The sequence below is a fragment of the Rosa chinensis genome, chromosome 3 (assembly GCF_002994745.2).
Source record: "Rosa chinensis cultivar Old Blush chromosome 3, RchiOBHm-V2, whole genome shotgun sequence".
NCBI classification, from domain to species: domain Eukaryota; kingdom Viridiplantae; phylum Streptophyta; class Magnoliopsida; order Rosales; family Rosaceae; genus Rosa; species Rosa chinensis.
Window position 1 is genome coordinate 6,276,109 of NC_037090.1, and position 24,835 is coordinate 6,300,943.

The 24,835-nt window shown below is 37.8% G+C and overlaps 5 protein-coding genes across 6 annotated transcripts; 3 read left to right on the top strand and 2 right to left on the bottom strand.

Moving 5' to 3' along the window:
• The first annotated feature begins 493 nt into the window (after positions 1-493).
• Positions 494-1,778, top strand: LOC112194719. Its single transcript, XM_024334937.2, has 2 exons — positions 494-718; positions 815-1,778. The coding sequence occupies exons 1-2, from the start codon at positions 611-613 to the stop codon at positions 1,442-1,444; spliced, it is 738 nt and encodes a 245-aa protein (XP_024190705.1). The 5' UTR covers positions 494-610; the 3' UTR covers positions 1,445-1,778.
• Positions 1,779-1,870: 92 nt separating this feature from the next.
• On the bottom strand, positions 1,871-4,762 carry LOC112194718. Of its 2 annotated transcripts, none has more exons than XM_024334935.2 (6): positions 4,359-4,762; positions 3,698-3,904; positions 3,444-3,617; positions 3,239-3,345; positions 2,780-3,075; positions 1,871-2,650 (listed from the first exon to the last, which is right to left on the bottom strand). In XM_024334935.2, the coding sequence occupies exons 1-6, from the start codon at positions 4,554-4,556 to the stop codon at positions 2,085-2,087; spliced, it is 1,548 nt and encodes a 515-aa protein (XP_024190703.1). In that variant the 5' UTR covers positions 4,557-4,762; the 3' UTR covers positions 1,871-2,084. The 2 variants fall into 2 exon arrangements, with proteins under 2 accessions (XP_024190703.1, XP_024190702.1); XM_024334934.2 differs by having other exon boundaries at positions 1,871-2,674.
• Positions 4,763-9,798: 5,036 nt separating this feature from the next.
• On the bottom strand, positions 9,799-17,092 carry LOC112192813 (lon protease homolog 1, mitochondrial). Its single transcript, XM_024332691.2, has 20 exons — positions 16,645-17,092; positions 16,494-16,559; positions 16,175-16,366; positions 15,996-16,061; positions 15,721-15,762; positions 15,483-15,605; positions 15,079-15,177; positions 14,806-14,871; positions 14,621-14,707; positions 14,412-14,451; positions 13,818-13,989; positions 13,175-13,299; positions 12,853-12,983; positions 12,664-12,768; positions 12,420-12,533; positions 11,887-12,054; positions 11,711-11,812; positions 11,234-11,524; positions 10,543-11,061; positions 9,799-10,346 (listed from the first exon to the last, which is right to left on the bottom strand). The coding sequence occupies exons 1-20, from the start codon at positions 16,942-16,944 to the stop codon at positions 10,161-10,163; spliced, it is 2,994 nt and encodes a 997-aa protein (XP_024188459.1). The 5' UTR covers positions 16,945-17,092; the 3' UTR covers positions 9,799-10,160.
• A 31-nt stretch (positions 17,093-17,123) lies between these two features.
• Positions 17,124-19,502, top strand: LOC112192814 (pentatricopeptide repeat-containing protein At1g09820). Its single transcript, XM_024332693.2, has one exon. The coding sequence runs from the start codon at positions 17,143-17,145 to the stop codon at positions 18,997-18,999; it is 1,857 nt and encodes a 618-aa protein (XP_024188461.1). The 5' UTR covers positions 17,124-17,142; the 3' UTR covers positions 19,000-19,502.
• Positions 19,503-20,090: 588 nt separating this feature from the next.
• LOC112194886 lies at positions 20,091-22,262 on the top strand. The gene is made up of 2 exons (XM_024335138.2): positions 20,091-20,262; positions 21,112-22,262. Exons 1-2 carry the CDS (start codon positions 20,193-20,195, stop codon positions 21,969-21,971), a joined length of 930 nt encoding a protein of 309 aa, XP_024190906.1. The 5' UTR covers positions 20,091-20,192; the 3' UTR covers positions 21,972-22,262.
• Positions 22,263-24,835: the final 2,573 nt, after the last annotated feature.

The window sequence follows — 24,835 nt, forward strand, 5'->3', positions numbered from 1 at the left end:
GCATGGAAACTGATCTGATACTTTCTTCTCAAAAAAGAAAGATTTGTTCAAAATCATGATTTCCATCCAAAACTTCCTTTGCTGACCTCACTTAATACACTGATCATTCCAATGTTATAATGAGCTTTCAAATCAGATTCGTCAGAATATCATATTAAACCTTTAAATATCTCTTGTGACGCATTTATTTACTCGGTGTAACAAAATTCTGTATCTTACCAACAGAAGAATTATAATGCAAGTTCCTCATTCCATAGGGTGCGATCACGTTGAGGTAACGGAATCCCTTATGCTCAGGAGTTTCATTTTCATGTAAAAAAATGTGTCATTAGTTTTGTTGGATTGGAACTACATAGGTAAGACCTTTGCATTTGGGATACTAAGAAAGTGTGCATTTGGGCTGAATTTACTAGTGAAGGCCCATGATCAGGCCCATTCTGGTGATACACATTGAAAGTTTCCAAATCGAAACTGTAGCTATAACACCGTTTTAGACGAAGGTTTGCAAATTAGGGCTGTTGCAGAGATAGAGAGAGAGAGCGCGCGCAATCGGAATCGGAGAATTAGGGCTTGAGGTTTGGTAATTGCAAAATTGGAGGAGAATTGAAGAATGGGTTCTTCTTCGGTGATAAGCCCAGAAGATGTATTGGAGTCTCTAATGAACGACGGCACCATTGACTCTCTCAGATTGAAGATCATCAACCAGCTCAAAGCCAATGTAAATTCCCTCTCTTTCTCTCTCCCTATCTATCTTTTTCTGTTTACAGTGATCAATTTGGAGCTGCAATTGTGAATTTTGATGGGGGGGTTGCAGGAAGAGCTGAAGAGCACGACAATCAAAATGGCGGAGCAAAGCCGAGTTCTCAACACTCCCGGGGCCGAGAAGCAGACGAAGAGAGAGCTGTTTGATGCTCTGAGGCAGGAGCTTGAGACCCAAGTGCTGGAGAAGGCTTCCAAGTCTGTTTGGGAGTTGATTTTGGATAACAATGGAATGGGAAAGGAAATCAATCAAACTGTTGAAAGGGTGTTCTGCAAGCTCAGCGGCCGCGAACCGCCCCTGTTTCCTCCTCAACAAGATGCCGATGCCGATGCCGATGTCAATGTTAAGGGCAATACCAATGCCAATGCTAATGTTAAGGATAATGCCAATGCCAATACTAATGCTAATGCCAAGGGAAAGGGGAAGGCGAATGGGAAAGGAAAAGTGAAGGGGAAGGGGAAGGGGAAAGAGAAGGCAAAGGAAGCGGCGAGTGAACAAGTTGAAGCCAAGCCTGAGGAGGAGAAGTCGAATTCAAAGAAGAGGAGTTTCAGTGAAGTGAATGCACAAGGAGAAGGAGATGGAGAACCTCCTGTAAGGTTGGACCTAAAAGTTGAAGCCAAGCCTGAAGTTGAAGCCATGCCTCAAGAAGGTCCTGTAGCTATGGCGGAAGACCCTCAAGTTTGAAGAGTTGGAGTTTGCTGATTCAAGCCACATTGTTGATGCGGTAGGAGCTACTGGTTCAAATCTTGCAGTGTCTTGGTTCTGCACCATGTATGATCTTGTATTCTTGAAACTTTAATGTCTAGTTATGGTGTCAATATTTTCACGGTAGGAGAAATGACTGACCCAAGTAGAGTGTGTTGCTGAGCTATCCTTTTTACTTTTTTAACTTCCAGGTAGATGAGACTATGCTTCTACATTGGCATTCTCTATATTTCTGGCACTGTGATTTGGGTCTTTCATATTGTAACAGAAAGCAATTTATCAGATGTGCCCCTGTATATATATGATTCTTTTTTGTTTTATTTGTGTACAATGACCCAGATTCAATTGTGTGATCATTGCTGAAACCTTTGAATCCAAGCATGAAGAATTTTCAAGGACCAACCATTGCCAATGCTCAATGCTTGTGAGTAAATCAATTTCAGAAAGGAAATGCTAGACACTAACTAAAGCTATAGGGGGGCATCAGACTGCCTGATCTAGCTGAACTAGAATTTTACAGAAAAGATTAAAACAAAAACCCAACAGAGGGCTGAAGCTGAGAAATATAATACACTCATCCCTTGTAGATCTTCCCATTTGTTTGATCCTTGTGAGGCAGTCATCTCCAGCGGTTCTCCGAGTTGTTGAAAGCAGCAAAGTCATCTGTTGTTGGATTTTGATTGAAAGATGAATACCTCGAGCTGTCAGCTGGGTGCATTCCTGAGTGCCTCGAAGGAACAACTTGAGGCGGCATACCCCAGCTGTTTGGTAGAGGTGCCATCACCCAGCCTAATGGAAGCGTCTGGCCTGTATGATCCCTTGCACCCGGAATCAAGTTTGTGTTAGCACTCATTTCCTGGTCATAGCCTGTTTTATTAGTACCAGTAATCGCTCCATGATTCAAATTCTCTGGAATTGCTATTGATGAGCCTGGTGAATTGCTGTGACACTGAATCTGCAAGTGACTGAACAACTGCTTTTCGATATTGAACAGCATTTGGGACTCTTGATTATAAGGTATTGGTTCATTGAAGTTTTGGCAAGGAATAGCTGAATTGAACTGAGCTTCTGCTGTAGAAACCGGTGCTGGAATTTGATCTCTCCCTAGAAGATATGCAATGACTTGCGGATCCCATGATGATGGCATACACTGATTTTCAACTCCTTGGTTGCCGATGACCTCATCTAAAGGCGAAGAAAAATCCATAACTATATCGTCACAAGATATTTGGGAAGACAACATTAGTGTGTCGTTCAACTTAAGTAGTGTTCAAAGCCTAAGAAAAGCTACGGTGAAGGAGGAGATGTAAATACCTGATATTGGTGAAGTAGAATCTGTGTAACAAAGAGATGGGTTGGTTTGTTCATATGTATGAATTTGTTGAGGATCCAGATGTATTGGGACTTGTAACGGTAACTTGGAGGGGATTTCTGCTCCATGGCTACCAAATTCAAAAGAAATATTTGCACCTCCATTGTGTGATCGGAAGTACGGAGATCTTTGGCTTGGGAAAGGTCTTTGGCTCAACTCTAAAAACCGGCTTTCACATTGTATAAGCTTCTCATAGTGCTTGTCAAGCAAACCAGGCGGGAACTGAAGATAATGCCTCCTACAGAAAGAGAAGTTCATTAACAAGTACATCAGCTCAGCCCAATTACTCGCAGTTTGAACAGTTCAAAATACAGAAATGTGCAGATGGGAGCTATTCATTGTTTGTGCACACTAAAACTGTATTTTGGCAGTAACAGTAACAAAAATAAAGATTTTTTTACCTGTGAATGAGAGCTTCACCGCTGGTGAAATCTGTTGCGGGATTCCACATGGTGTGCTTTCTTGGCTGTGGATTAGACTCTCGATAAAATGTAGGTGGCTGGCCTAGCTGCAAAAGTATCACCACTTTAACAAAGATACCACACCATAGCAATATGCAGCCTGCTAAAAAGTATAATTCTAATTACTAGTTGAAAGAAGCATAACCTCAATTTCTAGAATGCCAGGTTGGTTTTCTTCAATGACAGCTCTCAAAGAGATAATATCAGACCACTGCACTTCAATCTTGCTCTTCAAACCACTATCCAATATTTCCCACACCAGTTTTCGCTTAGCATAGTAACACTTTGCAACCAGGTCTCCTTCATGTTCACTTACTCTCTGCACATATTACAATCAAAATTGAATGGAAAAGTTCATTTTATTTACTATATAAAGTGTTCCAGATCGAGACTACCAACCTGCCATGAACCAATTCTGAGTAACGAGGCACAGAAGTTAGATGCTTTCAATTTTTCCTTCTCGGACATCGATTGAACGTTAACTTCAGCTGCACGCTTACTCTTTCGTTTCCGGGGCAATTCTTCTTTCAAGTCCAAGAAAGAGGGCGTCTTCCCAAGTGACAAACCAAGTGGTGATAAGCTTAGAAGGGTTTGAGCCAGTTGAGCCTGCAAAGAATGTAGCACAACCAGAACAAAACACAGATGTTAGTTCACAAATTTTGAAACGTAGTAATAGTAACACGGATGCATTACTAACAAAGACACTGCAAAAACAACTGAAATAATCTGAACCAAAGAAAGCCAACCCTAATCTCTGTAATCACTTTTCTGTTCACCTTTTGTTCATGCTATGAATAGGATTGAAATCATGAAACAATAAAACAGAAAATGGAGAAGAAAATAGAAAATTGCAAATAACATCAAAATGCTAAGGCTCATGAACAAAGAAAAAAGAAAAGTATCCCAAAGAAACAAATTAGAACCCCATGAAAACACCAAGTTTCAAAGCAACACTACAAATGATATATGTTAAACCCCACAAAAAACCAACCAAGATTCAAGACCTATCCAAGATATAAATACAGATATAGTTACCACACAAAAAAAGGGGGGGGGGAACCTTTTCATTGGAGTCGATTGGAGTTTCTCTAAGCCTCTTATTTGCAGCTTGTGAGATTTCATCATAATGACAACCAGAGTTGATAGACTCATGCATTGAATTCTGAAACTGCTCAGAACAAGCAGAAGAAGAAGACTCACTACCACTTTCCGTATTTCCTGTCACGGAAATCCCATCAAAACCAACCTCTTGAAGCATTTTTTCTTCTTCTTATTTCTCCTGTCCTGTATTTTCGGATGAACACCTGAACAAAACCAAGCCAAAACCCAGAGTTCGAGTAGTATGCTAATCCATTTTTGTATTGGTCTCAAAATGGTGTTTTGTTTAAGTAGTTTGACCCTTGGAAGGGAAAAAAATGGATTGGAGAGAAAAAAGGCGAGAAAACAGAGCGGGGTGTGAGTGAAGGTGATGAAGCAGAGCCGACTCTACTCTGGTAAATATAAGGCTTCAGGGACTCTTTTTGACGCAGGACTGCTTAGGTCGTCTTTTCCACGTGGACTCTTTGACTTGCTTCAAGGCCCTACAAAAAGGAGGGAATTTTTTTTTTTCCATTTTCCCTTCTAATTTCATTCTCACTTTTTTTTTTCTTTTTTCTCAATCATATTTCATGGAGGTTGGAATGGTAGATTCTCATGGTTGTTAGATTTAGGAGGTTTACTAATTGGAAGTATAGATTTGTTTGTTAGAGTAACTAACTTTAAATTTTATTATACACTTATAAATGTGTCGGATTTATGGTACTTTCTACAATTTGATTTATGCCGATAATATTGGTAATTAGGGATTTTGTGTCGGAATCATGGGCCGGGTTTTGACCTAACTTATTCTAATCTCCCAAGGAATTTTGTGGTCATCTTTGGTACAACTATACCTGATATAGGGAACATCTTTGCATTTTCCCGTGAAGGATGGAACAAGAATTATCAACCCCAAAATGAGACTCCCGTTGTCAATCTAATTCCGATAAGATTTGGTGATGGGTTTCAGGGTTTGGGTGGCCCTGCTGGGAGTCAGCTCTATGGTGGAGGTGGAGGACGTCGGCACTCTCAAGAATTGCACGGTTGCCCTCGATGTGGTCTTGACAGCGTTGAATCAATGTTGCAGTCAAGCTTGCCTAGGGCTTTTGGGCTGGCTTGCTCTTTTTGGGGCTAGGATAAGGCTGTTAGGCTTCATAGGGAGTGGGCAAGCCTTTTAGGGCTAAATTTTATTTAAGTTTTTTTTTTTTTTTACTTTGCCTATCTACTATATCATAGCGGTCCATAGTTTATAGGCTTGCTTTTAATAAGTGAGCGTGGAGTGTTCAATGAGTTGACATATTTTTATGTACCGGTGTGCTGTACCACCACAACTTTTTATATGTCCATAAATGACAGAATGAGGGTATGTAACAGCCATTTTGACTTCAGTTAAATGACAAATCGATATGATTTTATTAAAAAGAAAATAGTCCTATAAATTGTTAGACTACAAAACTTTAATTGAGTTAATTTGAGCCAAAGCTTTTAGGGAATATTTTCCTTTAGGAATTCTTATTGACATTGTTTGTTCCATTGAATTTGTATTGGTTTGTTAGGGAAAAGTATGGTATTAGTTGTAAAATTTGTTGCAAATTAGGATTTTTTGGGATTCCAAAATGTCTATAAAAGTCAACACTTCCATAAAAGGAAATAATAGTTTGGATAAGAATCATCGAGTTTGGAGCACCTTCGTACTTATATTTGTTTAATTATTTTCACATCACCTTGTTTTGGCATCTAGCACATCATATTTGATTGAAATTATATATTACCTAACCTATTTTGAGTTTTTGGAATTGAGATTAAGAGCATTGGAGATAACCTCACCAATAACTTGTGCATTAGTGTCGGATGCCACATCTCGTGTGAGAAAGAAAAATGATAAGGTGTTGATACAAATTTATTTCTATCACGCTCGTATCTTTGATTCGAGTTAAGCTTTTAAGATATCGTGTTGAATGAGCTGAATTTTAACTCAATATACACAACGTGGTAACTTGTATTATGGTAACGCGTACTGGCTGAGACGTCATTCTATTTCGAATTCGTGTACCAACTCAAGTAGAACTCAACAATCGTTTAATACTTTAATTAATTTACACAGTATCTTTTTATGCCTAGAGCCATAGACTAATCCCCTTTTCCAATTATGGGTACAATTTAGCCTCACATAAGAATGTCAGTTGCAATGGTTCTATGAAATTCTTTCTTTCATTGGGACATGGTCGACGATTTATTGTGTGCGCAATTATAATCATTGTTTTTAGAAGAATTGTGGCATGTGATTAGTGAAGGCAACTCTATGAGATTTGATGAGCGTGAGTCATATAATAATACAAGGCTGCTTTATCTTAATGCTCCAATATGTAAGCTCAAGAGACGTAAGAAGATGATTTCGTATCGGTGGATGATTAACACAAGGAGCATTAAGTTTTATCCCACATCAATTAGGGGATTTTAACAATAAAAATAAAGAAAAACACTTTATAATGATAACAAATGGCAAGTTGACTAGAGAAGTTAAGTGATGAGTGATGTAGGCATAAAAGAATATAAGTCTTGAAATGAAAAAAAATGGCCGGGCTGCTTTTTCTATATCCACTTATGGTTGATGTTCTAATCAAAACTTTGGTGATTGGTACACATCATCAAATTAAGTTCATGTAATCAATTAAAGTTGGTGGCTGCTCTCAGATTATAGCTAGCTTCACTAATTATGCCTAATTAGGTGAATGAGGTGTAAAACGTGACTGCTAATTGTATGTACGGTTTTCTTTTTTATTGATCGAGAGGGAGAGGATCAATTTTCAAACGTTGAACACCTTTCATGATTGTTAATATTTCTAGCTATATGGTATATATTATACTACAATCCGCCTCTATTAAGGAATTCTTGGAAAGGAATAATTGACAAGATTTAGCAAAGGTTTTTGTGCGAATATTATGGTGATATCTCTTCTGTGTTTATGTCTACTTTTACACCTTACATTATTTAGCGATAAACATGTTGACGTCGCTTTAGTAATCTACATGCAATCCTAGGGTATTTCATATTCATTTAATGAGCTTCAACAACAACTTCTAATCTATGAGAAATTTTACGATACATACATGTCATACACACATTTACAAGTATGAGAACAAATTTGTTGTCATTCTGGTAAATAATCATTAATGTTTGTATAATTTTAGTTCTGTCAGAGGTAAGTACTCCACCTATGATTCAATGTAGTAACTTGAGTTCAATTATATGTAAATAATTTAAATGAATGTGGAAGATTTGTTATAAGTGTCATAAATTTAGTTCAATTAAATTGTAATTTTTATGTAATTAGATATAAAATGAGTGTATGATAAACATCCCACTACCATACACAATCCCGTAATCTATATGTAATCTGAAAAAGAGTATTTCATGTTCATTTAATGAGGTTTACTAATAAGTCCTGCATGTGTGGTAAAGTTTTTCATGATTTCGAAATCTCTTGATAGATCCGAGCATCTGATCGAGTCAAGTAAGCGGGCATAATTGTAAGAATGATGACGACGACGACAATAACTTAAGTAGAAAAATTAAAGTTGTACTATTGCATGTTGTGGATTCGATGGTGACATATCTGATATATATGGATTAGCTTGTTAAAAGGGCCACAAGTTTGGATCACCTGGTTGGCTGCTGCTTGAATATATAGTTCCATTATCGAGTATGATAGTTAGGCGCCTACTATTTCCATATTCAAGTGAAAGTTGGAAAAATATGAAGTCACTTGGCTTGAATGTCATAGGGGATATTTTCATCAATTTGTGGATATAAACTATAAAACCCACTTTTGACTAATAGCGCACGTGATTTCAATCTCACAACTTTAAGATTACAATAAGAGCGAGCACAAGTTCTGACTTCTGAGAGTGATCGTTTAAGATTCAACTGGTTTTGAGGGTCCAGTTCGATCTGTGAGACTAGGAAAAACCAAAACATTCTTCTCTCTTTTTCATTTTCTTGGTGGAAAATGACCCATCATGGACCCGGTCTCTGATCTTCTCCCTTCTTTTATCTTTGCTAACTACTTAATCCTGAAGGTTCACGCATGATATCTTAATGGGGTCGGGGGTCCTTCTGGGTTTTAGCTTTTCTTGCAGGCTTGAAGTTTTTTCCAGTCTTGGGAATCAAAGGGGTTTCCTTTACTAAGTAGGTTAAATTCGAGCTTTGGTTTTTGATCATTGGCAATGATTTGTGAGTAGTATGATTATCTAAAGGTCTTATTCAAATCACTTTTCTTGATTACATGATCACACGCACGCGTGATATGACATCACAGGAAATTAAGGAAGATTGAGATTGTGTTTTGTGTGTTTATAGGTCAAAGATATTGCTTAGTTTATGTAAGATCATCACTTTGGTGGACGTAAAGAAATCTCACGTAGGATTCTTATGAATTCATATTCTAATGCTCATGGTACTTGTGAATGTGAACAATAATACCATACATTATACAAGATCTAATACCAATCATTCATACCCTTGAGAATAGTGTTTATAGTTGGGTTATCAAATTGTTACTCTAAAAGACAAGGTATAGAGTAAAGATACTTTTAGTCCAGAACATTAAATACTTTCGGTGTAACACTTGGTGTGCTCATTGATACTTTTAATTTAGTACAAATCGTTGATACATTAGAGCACAATAATAGTACTTATTAGGGTATTCAAGATCACTGTAGCGAGAAATCATTAGAGAATTCTACGCAATCAATGTTTAAAATCTTTACAAAATTTGTCAGATAGCTAACATCCAAACTTATAGTTGTCACCAGAGAAGTTGTTTAGGATTATCAACACTTGATATGGATATGGATCCAATTATCCAAATGTGAAACCAACACATATGGATGGCATGGTGGAAATTGGCAAAGCCAAAATCTTGATTCTCTGGGTCTTGAATAGTGTCAGGAAAGAGAGAGAGATAGAGAAAGCATCACCACCGCCTCCAGCACATATATGTTATTGGCACAGGACACAAGAACGCGTCTCAATCTGGTTCAAAGTGACACCCAGCCGAAAAAGGAAAGGCTTTCCTTTTTTCTTCCAAAAACAGTTGACACTCATAATTGAGGTTAGTGAGACCCACTCCCAAACTGTCCAATGAGGCTGACCCTCCAAGAAGGAAAGGGGTCTCAATCTAATCAGGACGCCATCATTGCTTTTTGAATCCAAGCGTCAATGAGTCGATGACTATAAGATGGAGATCTTCCTTGTACAGGAATTGGCCTTGTCAAATGGCACTCAGATTATGACAGCCTCATTCCATCGAGGTTGGATTAAAAAGGAAAAAAGAAACGTGTCTTTGAGTAAAGGTAATATGCAACCAAAGTGACACACAGACAACCACCAATCTGAGGTGGTTTGGATCATCCATATCCAGTTTTTGAAAAAGACTCCAATCTTTATTGAGATTTATTAATGAATAAGTAGATTTACTCCAAGAATTGTTTTACCTCATTTTGTCTGCGCCTCAGACAGCCAATGTTCTGTTGAAGAACAATGCTATGTTACAAAAATGGGGCAAATGGGTGATACAATTTTACAAGTATAAAAAGGTAACTGGATCAATTTTTGAAAAAAAATGTACATCACACCCATCAACTGATATATCTCAGCTCTAATGAGTCTCTCGGAGTTAGGACTCTCCTGATGAATACCGGCATGGTCCTGACATGGGGGTCGCAGCAAAATGATGTACGACAATTTAAGTTCCCTCTAGAGGACTAGTGGGGAAGGATTGGCTTATTTTTCTTGATTCTGGTCATCACTGAAAGCCAAAGCGAATATCTGATTGTAGTCATCTACAAAGTGAACATCAAGACCTTCTTTTACATTAGGGGCAAGCTCATCAAAATCCTTCCTGTTGGCTTCAGGGAATATGATGGTCTTCACTCCACTCCGTCTCGCTGCTATTGTCTTCTCCTTAACCTAAAATTGTTCATAAGAAGGAACTTTCTATGAGTTTGAGATTCAGAATGTACAAAAAACGGCAAATATACAAATATGGAAGCTAATATCAGACATCCATTTCCATCAAATTCATTGGATAGATGAGGCTCAGGTAACTGAAATAATTACTAGAAAAAATTTCATAAATAGAGAATATAGAGGAAACATGACATACCCCGCCAATTGGAAGGATCCTGCCAGTTAGTGTTACTTCCCCTGTCATTGCTAAATCCTTCTTGACAGGCTTCTTCATGGCAATGGACAGCATGGATGTGATCATGGTGCAACCAGCACTTGGCCCATCCTTTGGTGTGGCCCCTGCCGGCACATGGAGATGAAGCTTGGAATCAGCAAAGAAAGTGTTCTCTGGCTCTTTCTCGAGCAATATTGCTCTGGCCACAGTGTGAGCAATTTGGGTACTTTCTTTCATAACATCTCCAAGTTGACCAGTAGCATGAAGCGCTCCTTTTCCCTCTCCTTCCTCGACCTGAGTGGTCTCTATATACAGGGTGGAACCACCCATGGCAGTCCAAGCAAGACCCATGACAACTCCAACTGGAGTCTGTTCATAGATGCGATCCGCATGGAAAACTGGTTTGCCAACAAAGTCACCCAAGTTTGATTCATTAACCATCACTTTCTCAACTGGTTTTTTGGCTTCACCCTCCTGAATTTTCTGAGTTTCTTCTGTATCCTGCAAATAAAACAACACCGATCAGATCCTTCTGGATAGACAGATAATTTTAGAAGGTAGAAACATCTGGCCCAGAAACATTGAATCGCAAATGACGAGGAAAAATACAAACCAAAAGGACAATATTTCATGAGTCACACATTACCCAATAAGATTACACTCAGTAACGTACCTTTGAATGCATAAGTTCACCAGTATCTGCAACCTGAACTTCAGAAGCTCCAGTTTCATCTGGGATAGTGACACTTCCCACAGAGGTTTCAGTATTATGTTCATGGTCTTTACCCTCTGCTGATTCATCTGCAGTCTGTTTAACGCCCGCAAAATCTTCTACTTTGGCTTCATCAGTATCTGCAACAAGTGCAGGTTCATCTGGGAGATCAGTTTTACTGACGGGAGACTGTACTTCGTCAGCATCTACAGGTTCATCTGACTGTCCTTGCCTAACAAGTTGCAAAGCTATCTGCCAGGATATGAAATATACGTTAAAGCATATCATTCATAAGTTCATATATCATTTTGCAAGCAGTAGCTCCCTGGACCTAAGAAAAGCACTGGAAAACCTTAAGAATGTTATTGATATATGTTTTCATGCTTCACCATGTTATAAAACTTCAAAATAATCTACATCCAAATATTTTTGACAAACCTTACGATAGATCTTTTCTATGTGCTTTTGGAGGTTCCGAACACCTGCTTCTCGGCAATAATTTTCTACGAGAGCAAGAAGTGCTGCATTGGTCACTTCAACCTGAATACATAATACTTTAGTATGCAAATTTAATAAATAGTTACAGCCAGACACACAGACATGGATACCGGTACCTGTTCAGGTTCGATGCCGCATGCTTCACGTGTCGTCTTCTCCAAATAGTCTCTAGCAATGTGCATTTTCTCATCAGTAATATACCCAGCTATGGAAATGACCTCCATTCTATCCAAGAGAGGAGCTGGTATATTCTCGACAACATTTGCTGTACAAACAAACAGAACCTGCAATAAAATTTTCAAAGCATGATGAGAAACTATTCTTGATCCAATTTCCATGCCACCATTTAGATTGACACTTTCAAATGCATCAACTCCAAAAGTGAATGTGTGAAGACATGAAATGAGTCTACTGCAGACACAAATATCACAAGAAGAAAATTATGTCCCAAAATACTATCAGCTCTTCCATCTTCTTTATGATGAATTTGTCATGTTTAAGTATTTAGAGTACAGAGTTGGAGATAGAATAGTGAAGCATACACAACTCCCACTGGGTTGAGAGTTGGGACCTGTATTAGATTCCTTTTCATTCCATAGTACTGGTGAAATTGAAGATTAAATGATGCCTTAAATTCAATAAAACTAACCTTTGTTAGGTCGATTGGAACATCAAGATAATGATCTAGAAAATTAGCATTTTGCTCTGGATCAAGAAGCTCCAACAAAGCACTAGCCGGATCACCAGCATGTCCAATTCCCAACTGCCACAAAACAGCAATTTCAGGACAATTTATTTTGGAACTTGAAAACATGTATGATCTTTGTAAGAGAATATCATGCCACTCAGTTACAAAATTACAAAACGAAGCAAGAGAACCAGCAATATATTACCTTGTCGATCTCATCAATTAGAACTAGAGGGTTAGCTGTTCCAACATTTTTAAGGCATTGAACCATCTTTCCTGGCATAGCACCGATATAGGTTCGGCGATGTCCCTGGATGCAATTTTGTACAAATAAAGTTAGAAGAAGTAGCTGCATATAGACCCCTGTTCATAGTGTAAGAATATTCTAAAATACCTTGATTTCAGCGACATCAGATAACCCTCCAACAGAAAATCGAAAGAAATTGCGATTCAATGCACGTGCAATTGAACGACCAATGCTGGTTTTGCCAACTCCAGGAGGGCCAGAGAGACAAATGATTTTTCCTGTCAATATACAACCAGAACATCAATAATCAATATTACTCCTTATGATAAATAGCACAATTTTGCAGCATTTTTTCAAATGAGAGAAATAAATACAAAATGAGGGTTATGATTATGTCTAAAAAACAGGTAACCATGCATCAAGGGCAGGAGGTAAGGCCATAACAGTGGCAGAATAAAACTATAGCAACCTTGTGAGATTCCTCTGAGTTTTCCAACAGCAATAAATTCCAATATCCTTTCCTTTACATCGTTTAATCCGTAATGGTCTTCATCAAGAATTTTTTCAGCTCGAAGAACATCAAAGTTCTCATTACTGCAATCAGAATTGAGATAGGAGATATTATTATATTGGAAATTTGCCAAAGGTGAAAAACAATAAGGGTGCCCATTTGTAATGAAAATAGAAACAACAGTAACTCACTTAATGTTCCTCTTATAGTTTCTTAAAAGTTTTTCAAGCTAGTATCTCTTATATCTCATTATAGATTACAGAAATAAATACTTGGTACAGATATGCCAACAATAGAGTCCATGTTGATTGTAGCCAAGTTTGAAAAAATAAAAAGGTAATAAAAGACTTTGCATCTGATCAGTTTCAGCCAATCCCTGTTTATTTTCCCACAGCCATATGTAAAAGACTAAGGGCAAAGTCTAGAGATGGTCTAAAGCATTATTGTATTCACAAGTGGATGAGTGTTTAAAATGGTCCTTTAGTCTAACCAACATATTAGTGATTTACTTCAACAAGATCCTCTCCAACAAGATTAACTAAATTTTGTTTTTCTTAAAATAAAATAAAAAGAAGATTATTAATCTGAGTGGTGCAAAAACCTGTAATTTCCCCAGGGAATTGACGTCAACCAATCTAGGTAATTACGTGTCACGTTAAATTCACTCGAACTGGCCTCCAGCAGCTGTAGTTTTGCAAGCTCTTCTTCTATAACTTGCAAAACATGAGGTGGACATTTATCCTTGTTTGGTTCGAGCCTCTCCCTAAACTTTGCTGCACCATAGGATACAAAAATGATGCACTAGTTACCTTTATGTATATGAACAATCAATATTTAGAATCAACAACCAATGACTTCCACAAAATTGCTCAAGTCATACTCAGGTTAGAACTGATGACAAGAAAGCACAAACATACAGCATGTCCACGTTATTGCAAGCATGATCCTAATAGGACTTAGCTTTACATGCAATATGAATTCTTGGGACGCATAGTGGACATGATAACATTTTTAACAGCTCATAGGTTCTCATTATAATGACTTATATAACATATCCACACGCACAATCAATACCATGCCCACATGTGAGTTTGGAAATGGTGGAACAACAGTATATATACATATAAATAAATATATATATTTAGATCTGTGTATCAGTGTACACAAGTGAAATGGATTACAAAAAGTAACTAACCAGAAAGTGCTGTCTTGTCATCTGTCTCTAATCCCAGTTCCTGCAGCATGTCAAGCCAATTAGATTCCACTACGGCCCAAGGGTGAAAAAAAGAAACGAAGCAAGATCAGCGACCACATGTCATTATATAAACTATTATACGTGGCTGACAGAGATGCAGTATCGACAGGGCATGGCATAAAAGTTAAATCTGATAGTGGAGCAAATACCTTCTTTATGGCTTTAAGCTGCTCATTCAACAAGTAGCGGCGTTGCTCACGGCTTATCTTCTCTTCAATCGCTTTTGCAATAGTTTCCTACATACAAACCATAAAAGAGAGTGAGAAAATGAGTATAAAACTACAATGGAGACTAGGTGACAAGTACACAGCAAAGTTATATTAGCATGACATACCTGAAGCTTGCTGATTTCCATCTCTTTCTTCACCAATTCTAGTGTAAGATTTAAACGTTTGTACACCTGAGAGCAAAATTTGTAGTGTTCAACAGCATTATGGATATAAGAAGCTTGATAAAAAGGCTAGACAATAGATGACAAAACAGATTTGAAGATGGACATCTTTCACAAGTCACAACATATAGTGCTTGGATGGAACGCTTTCAAAAAAGCAAACAAGATTGAACTCTCTGATACCAGAAACTCTAAGCAAGATTGACTGATACTTACGTCTAGCTCTTCAAGCACTTGCTGGCACTGCAATTTGTTTGCACCAGATATTGCAGCTCCAAAATCTGCTAACCTCGGAAAATTAAAGTCACCTATATGCTGCACAAATTGGAAAGAGAAAAAAGAATAAGAAAGCTATCATGAAAATTTTTGTAAACCAAGTATGTATTAACCCACTAAGTCACTAGGACATTTATGTAAGCAATTCTCAGTAATCCAATCACTGTTGTACAATATTAAGTCACATGCCAATTACTTCATCACATTATTTATAGGAAAAACCATGATGAAGGGACAACAAGGTTTTGCAGAAATTACAAGCAAAAAAAGCTGCAATGGAGAAAATAAAGGATAATGGAACAAAGACCACAAGAGATTCCAACATAATGGAAAACAAACTGAACCTGAGTGTATGTTTGAACATGATCTCTCCAAAGAGAACTAGTCTTCAGAACATCTCTTAAGGTTGCTATAACCTCAAATGACGTAGCCTTTATGACATCATCATCCTTGTTATATGGTTTATTCTGTAATGTAAGGAACAGCCCAATCAGAATAAAGGATTAGAAAAATTTGTCATATAAGTGGAACTTCCTAAAGTTGAAGTTGATATTGAAAAGATGTACAATATGGACATCATGCCTTGAGATGGTCAACTTTTACAGTCAGGGGATCCTCATCAACCTGTAGAGAAGCAATAACTTGGCTCAGTTTACCAACCTTCATCTCAAAAGCACTACTATACTAATCTGTATCTAGGAGCATATATTGAATAGTAAAAGGTTCACTAGAGCAAAATATTGCAGCCATCTCACTTAAGAATCCGCAAATGACTCATGAGACATACACAAGGGCTTAGACATGGCTTATCTAGACATTCATTTCAATAATCATGCTTACTGATTATTTTCCCTTACCATCTCTGTAATTCGAAGTCGTCTATGACCAATAAGCACTACTTGGTCGCCTTGGATACTAGAAATCTGATATACCAAGACAAGTAAAAACAGTATTAAAAAAAAAAAAAAAAAAAACCGAAAGGAAATTCATGCAGTCAAGAGATTAATCCACATTATTCCTGGGGTAAACTTGATACCTGGGCAAGCGTACCAACTTCATGCAATCGATTAAACAAGGCTTTCCCTTTTAATTCATATATGCTTTTCTCTGTATCAGAACCTGATACCAAACTTGGATCAGTCCCTGGCTCATCCTTCACCAGAAAAGCTCCAGCATATGGAGCTTGCCGTTTCCGGCTTTCCTGTAAAGCCGCTAGCAATTTCGGATCCTACACAAACACCGCAACACCAATCAATTACTTCAATTCCATCAACTACAACCAAAATGCTAACACTACAAACACAATTGATCCAAAAATGAATCCCAAACATGATTTTCACTGTAGTCAACACTACCTTCACATAAATTGGCATGTAGAACCCTGGAAAGAGTGGTCTATGCGGCAATGGCAAAGCTAAAACCTTCATAGCAGAAACAAAAAAAACGTAAATTCAGCAATCCAAAAAAAAAAGTTTCAAACTTTGAATTGAATAAGCTTTCACCAACCGTTAGATAATCTTCTGGTCTAGGGTTCGTGGACACTATAGCTGAAGAAGCCTTAGCCTCAGCCTCAGCCTCAGCCTCAGTCCCAGTCTTGGCCTCCAACTCAACAACTTGATCGGAGCCGTCGCTTGAATCCGAGCAAAAAAAAGCCCGGCGAGCCATATTGGGCCGATTCCGGCCGGTGAGGGAGTTCAGAACTCGGAGTAACGGCGAAGTCATTTCGGGCCGGACGCCCAATTTAGGGCCCAGACTGTGGGCTCCGGCCTGTAGGCACGAGGAGGAAGAAGAGAGAAGCTTCAACATAATGGGTACCCCAATTCAATTGAAACTCTAATGAAAAATCTGAGTTTAGGGGAAAGTTCTCGTCTTTCTCTGTTATAGGAGAACCGCCATTGCGGTGCGAACTTGAATTGGGTTCAGAAACTCAGAAGGGTGTGCTTCATTTTGAAGACTAAAGCCCTTCATAAACCCTTGCTTTTTCAATTGACGAAATTGCCCCTGATGCTTTTAAAGAGCTTACTAGACACACATAGCAGGGGTCGGGTTTGGTGGCGCAATATGCATCCCAGACTTCAAATTCTCCACAGAAGCAAACAGATTGTGAGGACTCTCTGCTCTTTAACTTGCGTACCCAGAAATCCCACATCGGAAAAATTGAATCTTCCACTGGTTTCAGAGCTATTAGCAAAGCAGAGGTGGTCAGAGCTCAGAACCCATCTCAAAGACTCGGACTTTACCTCTGTTTTTCATCAGGTTTTGGATTCTGGAGCAGACCCAGTACTGATACTCAGGTACTTACATTGTTGCCAGAAGGATTTCAATGCTGCACATAATCTAGAACTCACTTTTAGACTCTTGGGTTCATTAGCAATAGCCAAAAGGTACTCAAAGATTAGAGCTTTTTTACATGGGTTCGTTAGAAGCAATGAAAAGCTATCAAATTCTGCAATTTTTAACTCGCTTTCGTTGGGTAGTAAACATTTGGCTGCAAATTCCATTATTGTTAACTTGTTGGTGTTGGCATATGCGAAAAATTTGAAGACCCATTTGGGTGTTGAAGCATTTCAGAAAGCTGGTGATTATGGGTTCAAGTTGGTGGTGTTTTCTTGTAACCCTTTGTTAAGGGCTTTGGTGAAGGAAGGTGAAATTGGGAATGTTGAATTTGTTTACAGGGAGATGATTAGGAGGAGAATTAGGCCCAATTTGTACACGTTTAATATGGTGATTAGGGGATTGTGTAAAGTTGGGAAATTGGAGGAGGCAAAGGATGTTATTATTAATGACATGAAGGCTTGGGGGATATCACCAAATGTGGTTAGTTATAATACTTTGATCGATGGGTATTGCAAGTTGGGTGGGTTGGGGAAGATGTACAAAGCTGATGCGATTGTGAAGGAAATGATGGCAAATAATATTCGGCCAAATAAGTGTACTTACAATATTTTGATTAGTGGCTTTGGTAAAGATGAGAATGTACCGGCTGCGGTCAAAGTTTTTGAGGCGATAACGAAGCAGGATTTGAAACCAGATGAGTTTACATGTTGTTCACTGATTAATGGGTTGTGCCGCATTGGTGAGCTTGACAAGGCTTGCGATTTACTGGGGGAAATGCGTGGCTTGGGTTTGAAGCCAAATGTTATTACGTACAATGCACTTATTAATGGGTTTTGTAAGAAGAAGATGATGAAGAGAGCGAGAGAGTTATTCGATGACATTGGCAGACAAGGCTTGGAGCCGAGTGTTATTACGTACAATACACTAATTGATGCTTACTCCAAGGATGGGATGATGAAGGAAGCATATGAGGTGTATAATTCAATGTTAGAGAGAGGAGTTTCCCCAAACACTTCGACCTTCAACTGCCGGATTGCTGGTTTGTGCAGACAGGGAAACATGGAGATGGCCATGAAGCTTTTACATGAAATGGAGGTTGATGGCTTGAGAGCTGATCGCATAACATATAACACGTTAATAGATGGATTGTGCAAAGAAGGGAAGTCAAGAAAGGCAGGAACTCTCTTGGATGAGATGTTCAAGAAGCGTTTGAGTCCAAATCACTTGACATACAATTTTTTGATGGATGGATACTGCAGGGAAGGAAACCTCAGTGCAGCTTTGAATCTGAGGGCACTGATGGAGAAAGGAGGGAAGCGACCAAATACTGCAACATATAATGCGTTGATCAAGGGATATTCTAAGAAGGACAAGCTTGAAGATGCGAATGGGCTTCTTAATGAAATGTTGGAGAAGGGGTTGGTCCCAAACCAAACTACTTACGAAATAGTGAAAGAGGAAATGATGAAGAAAGGTTTTGTTCCTGATATAGATTGGCACCTGTATAATATCTCTAGCTCTTAGCATTGAAATGAGAAACTGAATTTGGTTTCATTCTCATTGTTGTACAGTACAGTGTTTCATTTCTATAGTGGCATTTCATGTCTGCTTATACATCCAAAGGTGGTCAACAACATGTGGTGAATAAGAACAGGAGGAGAAGCGTTGTGCACATAAGCATCACTGAATCATACCATGGCTCCAAGCTTTATCCAGCTCTGAGAAAATCTCATGGAGGAAAGAAGATGGGGCCTTGTTTACTATTCTTACAGCCATTCTTTTGTTACTTGGTCGGCAAAATTTGATTCAGCTTATTATTTGTTGAGATTAAATGATTGTGTTGTGGTGTAATGACTTTGAAGAACCTAGGTACAACTCTCAGACTCCTTTCTGTATACCATAGTTATCACTTATCAGTATATATACTTCGGATCCAATTCACTGTATTTCCAATTACAAAGCTCTGTAACTTGATTACCAGCGATGTGCCTTCTATAAAACAGGTGGGAGGTCAGAGTTCTGTTCAACTATGCTTTGTAATTGTCTAGATCAATCTTGTTTATAAAGCTGTAAAAATAATTAGAGAATGGAAAGATCAATTATGTAACAGTGCTAAAGTGGAACCGAGTCTATTTACACAGAGAGAGAAAAGGCTTGGTTCACTAAACTAAATGATCATAGATGATGTTTTTATTCTAATTGATACTTTTACACTTTTCAAAATTGTAACATGATTTTCATCATTACTGAAAATTTATCGTTACTCAATATTTTTTCTGTGTGAGTAAAAACAGAGTGTTTTATAGTACTCTGAAGTATTGAAATTTTAGAACTCAATTGTTAGATCAGTTCAATGTGTGAAGCACAATGACTAATTCCATTCCAGATTTACAATACTTCCAAACCACTACCTAGGATTCAAGTCCTGGGTTCGAGTCACTATGGAGTTAGGAGTGAAATCTTTTGAGATCCTTTATAAGGAAAAAAAAAAAAATTCAAACACATTAATAAATGAAAAAGAAAAAAAAGCCAAAGAGAACTAGATCATACGGTGCGTTTCACCAAATGGCTGATGCATCCCAATGATTAATTGAAGTTCATAAATGTTGGAAGTCTTGACTTTTCACACAAACACGGCTTCAGAGATTCTTCCCTGTTGTTCCAAGCTTACCCAATTCCAATTCCAATTCAGAGTTCCCTTTACATTCCAAAATCCCATGGATTTCCAGATGAGCAGGATCCAAGTAGCGGCCTTCATTGCTGGCATCATCGTCCTCAGTATCACAGGTCCACAAACACACTTGCTTTAACTCCGTTGGATTCATTCGAACTCGAATATCAATTAGAATTCCAAGTTGATTTTATTTCCAATTGGGAATTCAGTTGAATGTGTAAAGATCTGTGCTTTTTATTGAATTGGGTCTTGAATCATTTACATTTCGTGTTTAGTTGCTTGGAAACTCCAAGGTTTTCGAATCGAAATAGCATGGTTATGTCCATTGTTGTTAAACCTTTTAACCCGGATAGCACATTCATATAAGTTGTTTAAGCAAACCTCTCATTTGATCAGGTTGAGTTAATTGCAATGTGAATGGTATATGATCTTGTTTGTTTTATTAATCTTTGTGGTTATGCTATTTTGTTGTGTGTGGAAGTAATAGAATGTAGTTGCAGTACTTGAGAGTCCTTTTGGTCTGGTCTTTTCATGATATGGATGATATGATTCTGTTGAAAGGGTATGGAATGGTTGTTTGTATTAGGAAGATGAATCACCACCCTTCGGGTGTTAGTGTTTGGTTGTCGTTGTAATGTTATAACTAACCTAACATTGTTTAAGTACCTAGTATCTGCGAAATGATCTTGTTGGAAGAATTGTAATTTATATTCGTGTTAGGCTTTTGAGACATTTTGTGGTCTACGTATTAAATGGCAAAATCCAGTTTTTAGCTTTTTGGAGTCTTACGTTCTCGTTCTCCTCTCCTGTTTATCTGTCTGTTAGTTATTCAGATTAGTCTAGCTGAAACTTTTATACTCGTGTTAGGTTTTTGATGCATTGTATGTTAACTAAGTAATATTCAATTTTAAGCATTTTTATTGTCTTATAGACTAATTTTATTTTATTTTCTGATTATATAGCTGAAAAATGTCGGCAGCTGGTTGGGGAAGAGCATTCGTCTCAGAGTGGGAAGTTTACAATTATGAACTGCTTTGATATGAGTTCTGGAACACTAGCTTGTGGGGTGAAAGAGGGTGTGAAACTATATGCCAACAACATCAGATCTGCTCATGTCGAGGCAGCAAGGCATAAAGCAATCGAAAGTGCTTTGGCTGATGCATTGTCACAGGGGATGGGTTCTAACGAAGCAGCCAAGCTAGCACAGAAAGAAGGAGCAAAGGCAGCAAAATTAGCAAAACGGCAAGCCAAGCGGATAATAGGTCCTATAATCTCATCTGGATGGGACTTTTCCGAAGCTATATACTACGGTGGTGCAGTGACAGAAGGGATCGTCAGGGGCACTGGCACCTTGTTTGGCACCTATGCTGGAGGCTTTCTAGGAGACCAAAGGCTTGGGAGAGTTGGTTATCTTGTGGGAAGTCAGTTGGGCAGTTGGGTAGGAGGTAGGATTGGATTGATGGTCTATGATGTGATTAGTGGAGTTAATTACATAATTAGATTTGGTATACCCGAAAGTAGTGAAGTTGGTGAAGCTCCTTCTTATGAAAGTTCTGATGACTCTTACGTTAGTGAAGCCCCTACATACACGAGCTCTGAAGATTCTTACATTAGTCAATTGGGCAGCTGGGTAAGAGGTAGGATTAAATTGATGGTCTATGATGTGATTTTTGGTATACCCGAAAGTAGTGAAGTTGGTGAAGCTCCTCCTTATGAAAGTTCTGATGACTCTTACGTCAGTGAAGCCCCTGCATACACGAGCTCTGAAGATTCTAACGTATATGAGTCTTCATACGAATCTTATTCCAATGAAGAGCTCTGAGACATATGAGCATTATTGTGAACTATAAGGTGGATGGATTAGATTCATCATTACTATTCTTTTACTCAGTTTTATTCTGTAGATGCCATATAAGTGTAGTTTCAGTATATGACTCATTCATATTGGTGTATTCCGTGTATAATTCGTTGGATGGTACTTCCATATAGATTATAGTTACATGCACCATTCTTAACTGACCTTTTCTGTAAAATTCAAATATAAGTGCGGTTTTGCTGTAATTTTTCTTCTGTTTGTTATGGTTATCCAAGAGAAGGCCAATACGGTGCTCAACTTGTCATCTAGAGGCTTCACAGTTTATGAAGACATGGTCCAGAGAAACGGATCATTGATTTTTTAAATTTTCAGTGAACAAACCAATTGGTTTATTTCATACCTTATGAATAGCTGGTGTTTTAGTTAATCAGTGACAATGCATTTATAGAAATTGTTCATGTCCTGTTTGAAGTTCTGAAAGTAGAGTTCACTTCTCACTGGTTATGGCCTGCGCATCTGAATCTGATCATACTGCTTCCGGTTTTTAGCTGGGACTTAAGCAAAAGGTATTGGAAATGGAAATTGGATCTGTATCGTACTTTCACCACCATAAACTATTCTCAGATTAACTATTTAGTGATAGAACTATACATGGACGTGTGCAAGAGCTCTCATCAACTCTAGAATGGTAAAATGTACTCCGATAGTCACAGACTCACAGCACGCATTCTCTTATTCGCATCCCTGCTTATACAGTCTCTTCCGAGTCATTTCTATATAAACTTCACCCTCAGTAGTCATCACTTTACAGAACACGTAACCTGCAATGCTCCTCCATATATCTTCTTACAAACGAAAGCAACCGCATGCACTTGCCCTTTGAATCGACCCTGAATTTGGTCCCTAATAACATCTGTTCATCCAGATTTGAAAGCTATGTGAGGGCCCAAGAGCTGGGGCTACTTGGACTTGTGAATAGTATGGGTCAAGATCTAAGAGGCTCGTCACTCTCAGGGCCACTGTATGGCACATGGAGAAGTGTGGTTTACACACAGCCATTGCTTTTTGGTTGAGGGAGACACACATCCATTGCTTCAACGGCCACAGTGAATTTGACTTCATTCTAGCCAGCCAATATGCTACGCTCCTAGCTTTAATATTGATCCTTTAATTTTTTTATTATGCAGGTTTAGAAGCACTACCTTTAATTAGTGCATGATGGCACACAGGGCATAACTTTGTCTTTAAGTTTTTGTTAGGTTGAAATGAATCAATTCTGTAACTTAGTTACTTAACTTAATCATTCTTTCATCACTTGACTAATCTTAAATTTTTTATTTTTATGGGGTAATCTAATAGATAAACAATATCGCAAGGGGACTGAAACGGGCACCCCCCTTTTTTCTACAAATCACACTCATTCCATGAGTAATTTTCAATAGATATATTGATGGACGGGGAGTACTGGTTTGTTAAAAAATTGGATAAAATACAAACAGTTTTAATAAAATATTGAAAAATATTGGATATAGGTAGAAATTATATAAAAATTTAGGACAAAACTTATAAAATAAATTCTGTAAAGAAACAAACATGTTGCATCTAATATCAGTACGAAAGAAAAAGAAAGAAAGAAAAACAGAGGAAGAATCAACCAGATCGATGTGAAGTTTAAAGGGAAGCAAACATGTTGACGAATTTCTTGAGACAGTCAAAGTGTTTCTTCATTAAAGGACTTGAATTTGCCATTTATGAGTGGAAAATGAAGCTAACTAATCAACCAAAATTAGTTTACTCTTATGATTAACAAAGTTTCATAATTAATTTTGTGATTTCCGGCCTATCATTCTCAAAGTAGCTTTTGTATGAAAAGGTATCTTCAACGTCGAGTAGTCGCATTACCGCCCAATTGGCCAAAGGGAACAAGTAGTAGAAATACAAAGGGACAAAAAAAACATTATCAAAAACCATATCATCAATTCAAAATATCAAAATGTCTACATCGATAGCTTACCACCTCCCCCAGTGGGGTCTTACTTTTATTTTTTGTTTCAATGGACAAGAAATTAAAGAACTAAGGAGCACGTTCTAGATCATCAGAAGGATTTATGAATTAGTTGAATATATTCATGAACTCTCAATTCGTCTTCTTTGCTCATCAGAATGTTTGCACTACCTAGCTAGCAGAAATTAAGAATCATGTATCACGTACATTCTTATATATCATTGAAGTTGGAATAAAAAAAACTAAACAAATGCTATAGGAATTTGAAAAATTTTGTACAACACAATAACAATTTCTATAATGTTGAAGATTTGGGATTATAGTTGCTATCCATTTTGGAAAAGGAGCTTTAAAGATTGGGATTTTAGTGGCCATCCAGTTTATATAAGGCCAATTATGATCTCTAGGCCAAAAGGAAAGAAACAAGAACTATATTTAGTGGAAGAAATTATAGGAACTTTGCAGAGGCTAGGGCTGGTTAACAACTCAGTGGATATGTCAACATATTTTGATAGATCTGAGGTTGGATATAATTTATGCTGAAACTTGAAACAGCATAGATTTTTTCTTTGCAATTTGCTGGAAACACACTATGGCCATGACGTTCAAATAGCTAGTGCTATTTATATAGTTTTGGAGTCAAAATGCAGAATGTAGACCACTGATTAGTTATTATAATTATCATCAGGAGTAAAAATATAACATTTTAAAAGATGTAGACCAGGGGCGGATCTATGCACAGACTAGGACGGGCTTGAGCCCGTCCGAGATTTTCAGGCTGAAAAAAAAAAATAGATGTATACGTTTTTTAAAAAAAAAAAAAAAAAATTGGGTAGCCCGTCCAGGTTCCAAAAGCCCAGTAACC

Excerpts from the sequence above, each read along its gene's own strand:
- LOC112194719 (XM_024334937.2), top strand. The coding sequence starts at position 611 with ATGGGTTCTTCTTCGGTGATAAGCCCAGAAGATGTATTGGAGTCTCTA. Across the intron at positions 719-814 it reads TCAACCAGCTCAAAGCCAAT|GAAGAGCTGAAGAGCACGAC; the intron begins GTAAATTCCCTC and ends GGGGGGTTGCAG.
- LOC112192813 (XM_024332691.2), bottom strand. The coding sequence starts at position 16,944 with ATGTTGAAGCTTCTCTCTTCTTCCTCCTCGTGCCTACAGGCCGGAGCC. Across the intron at positions 15,178-15,482 it reads ATGTTCAAACATACACTCAG|CATATAGGTGACTTTAATTT; the intron begins GTTCAGTTTGTT and ends CAATTTGTGCAG. Across the intron at positions 14,452-14,620 it reads AGCTTAAAGCCATAAAGAAG|GAACTGGGATTAGAGACAGA; the intron begins GTATTTGCTCCA and ends GACATGCTGCAG.
- LOC112192814 (XM_024332693.2), top strand. The coding sequence starts at position 17,143 with ATGCTTTTAAAGAGCTTACTAGACACACATAGCAGGGGTCGGGTTTGG.
- LOC112194718 (XM_024334934.2), bottom strand. The coding sequence starts at position 4,556 with ATGCTTCAAGAGGTTGGTTTTGATGGGATTTCCGTGACAGGAAATACG. Across the intron at positions 3,076-3,238 it reads GGTGAAGCTCTCATTCACAG|GAGGCATTATCTTCAGTTCC; the intron begins GTAAAAAAATCT and ends CTCTTTCTGTAG. Across the intron at positions 2,675-2,779 it reads TTCTACTTCACCAATATCAG|TTATGGATTTTTCTTCGCCT; the intron begins GTATTTACATCT and ends GTGACGATATAG.
- LOC112194886 (XM_024335138.2), top strand. The coding sequence starts at position 20,193 with ATGGATTTCCAGATGAGCAGGATCCAAGTAGCGGCCTTCATTGCTGGC. Across the intron at positions 20,263-21,111 it reads CATCGTCCTCAGTATCACAG|CTGAAAAATGTCGGCAGCTG; the intron begins GTCCACAAACAC and ends CTGATTATATAG.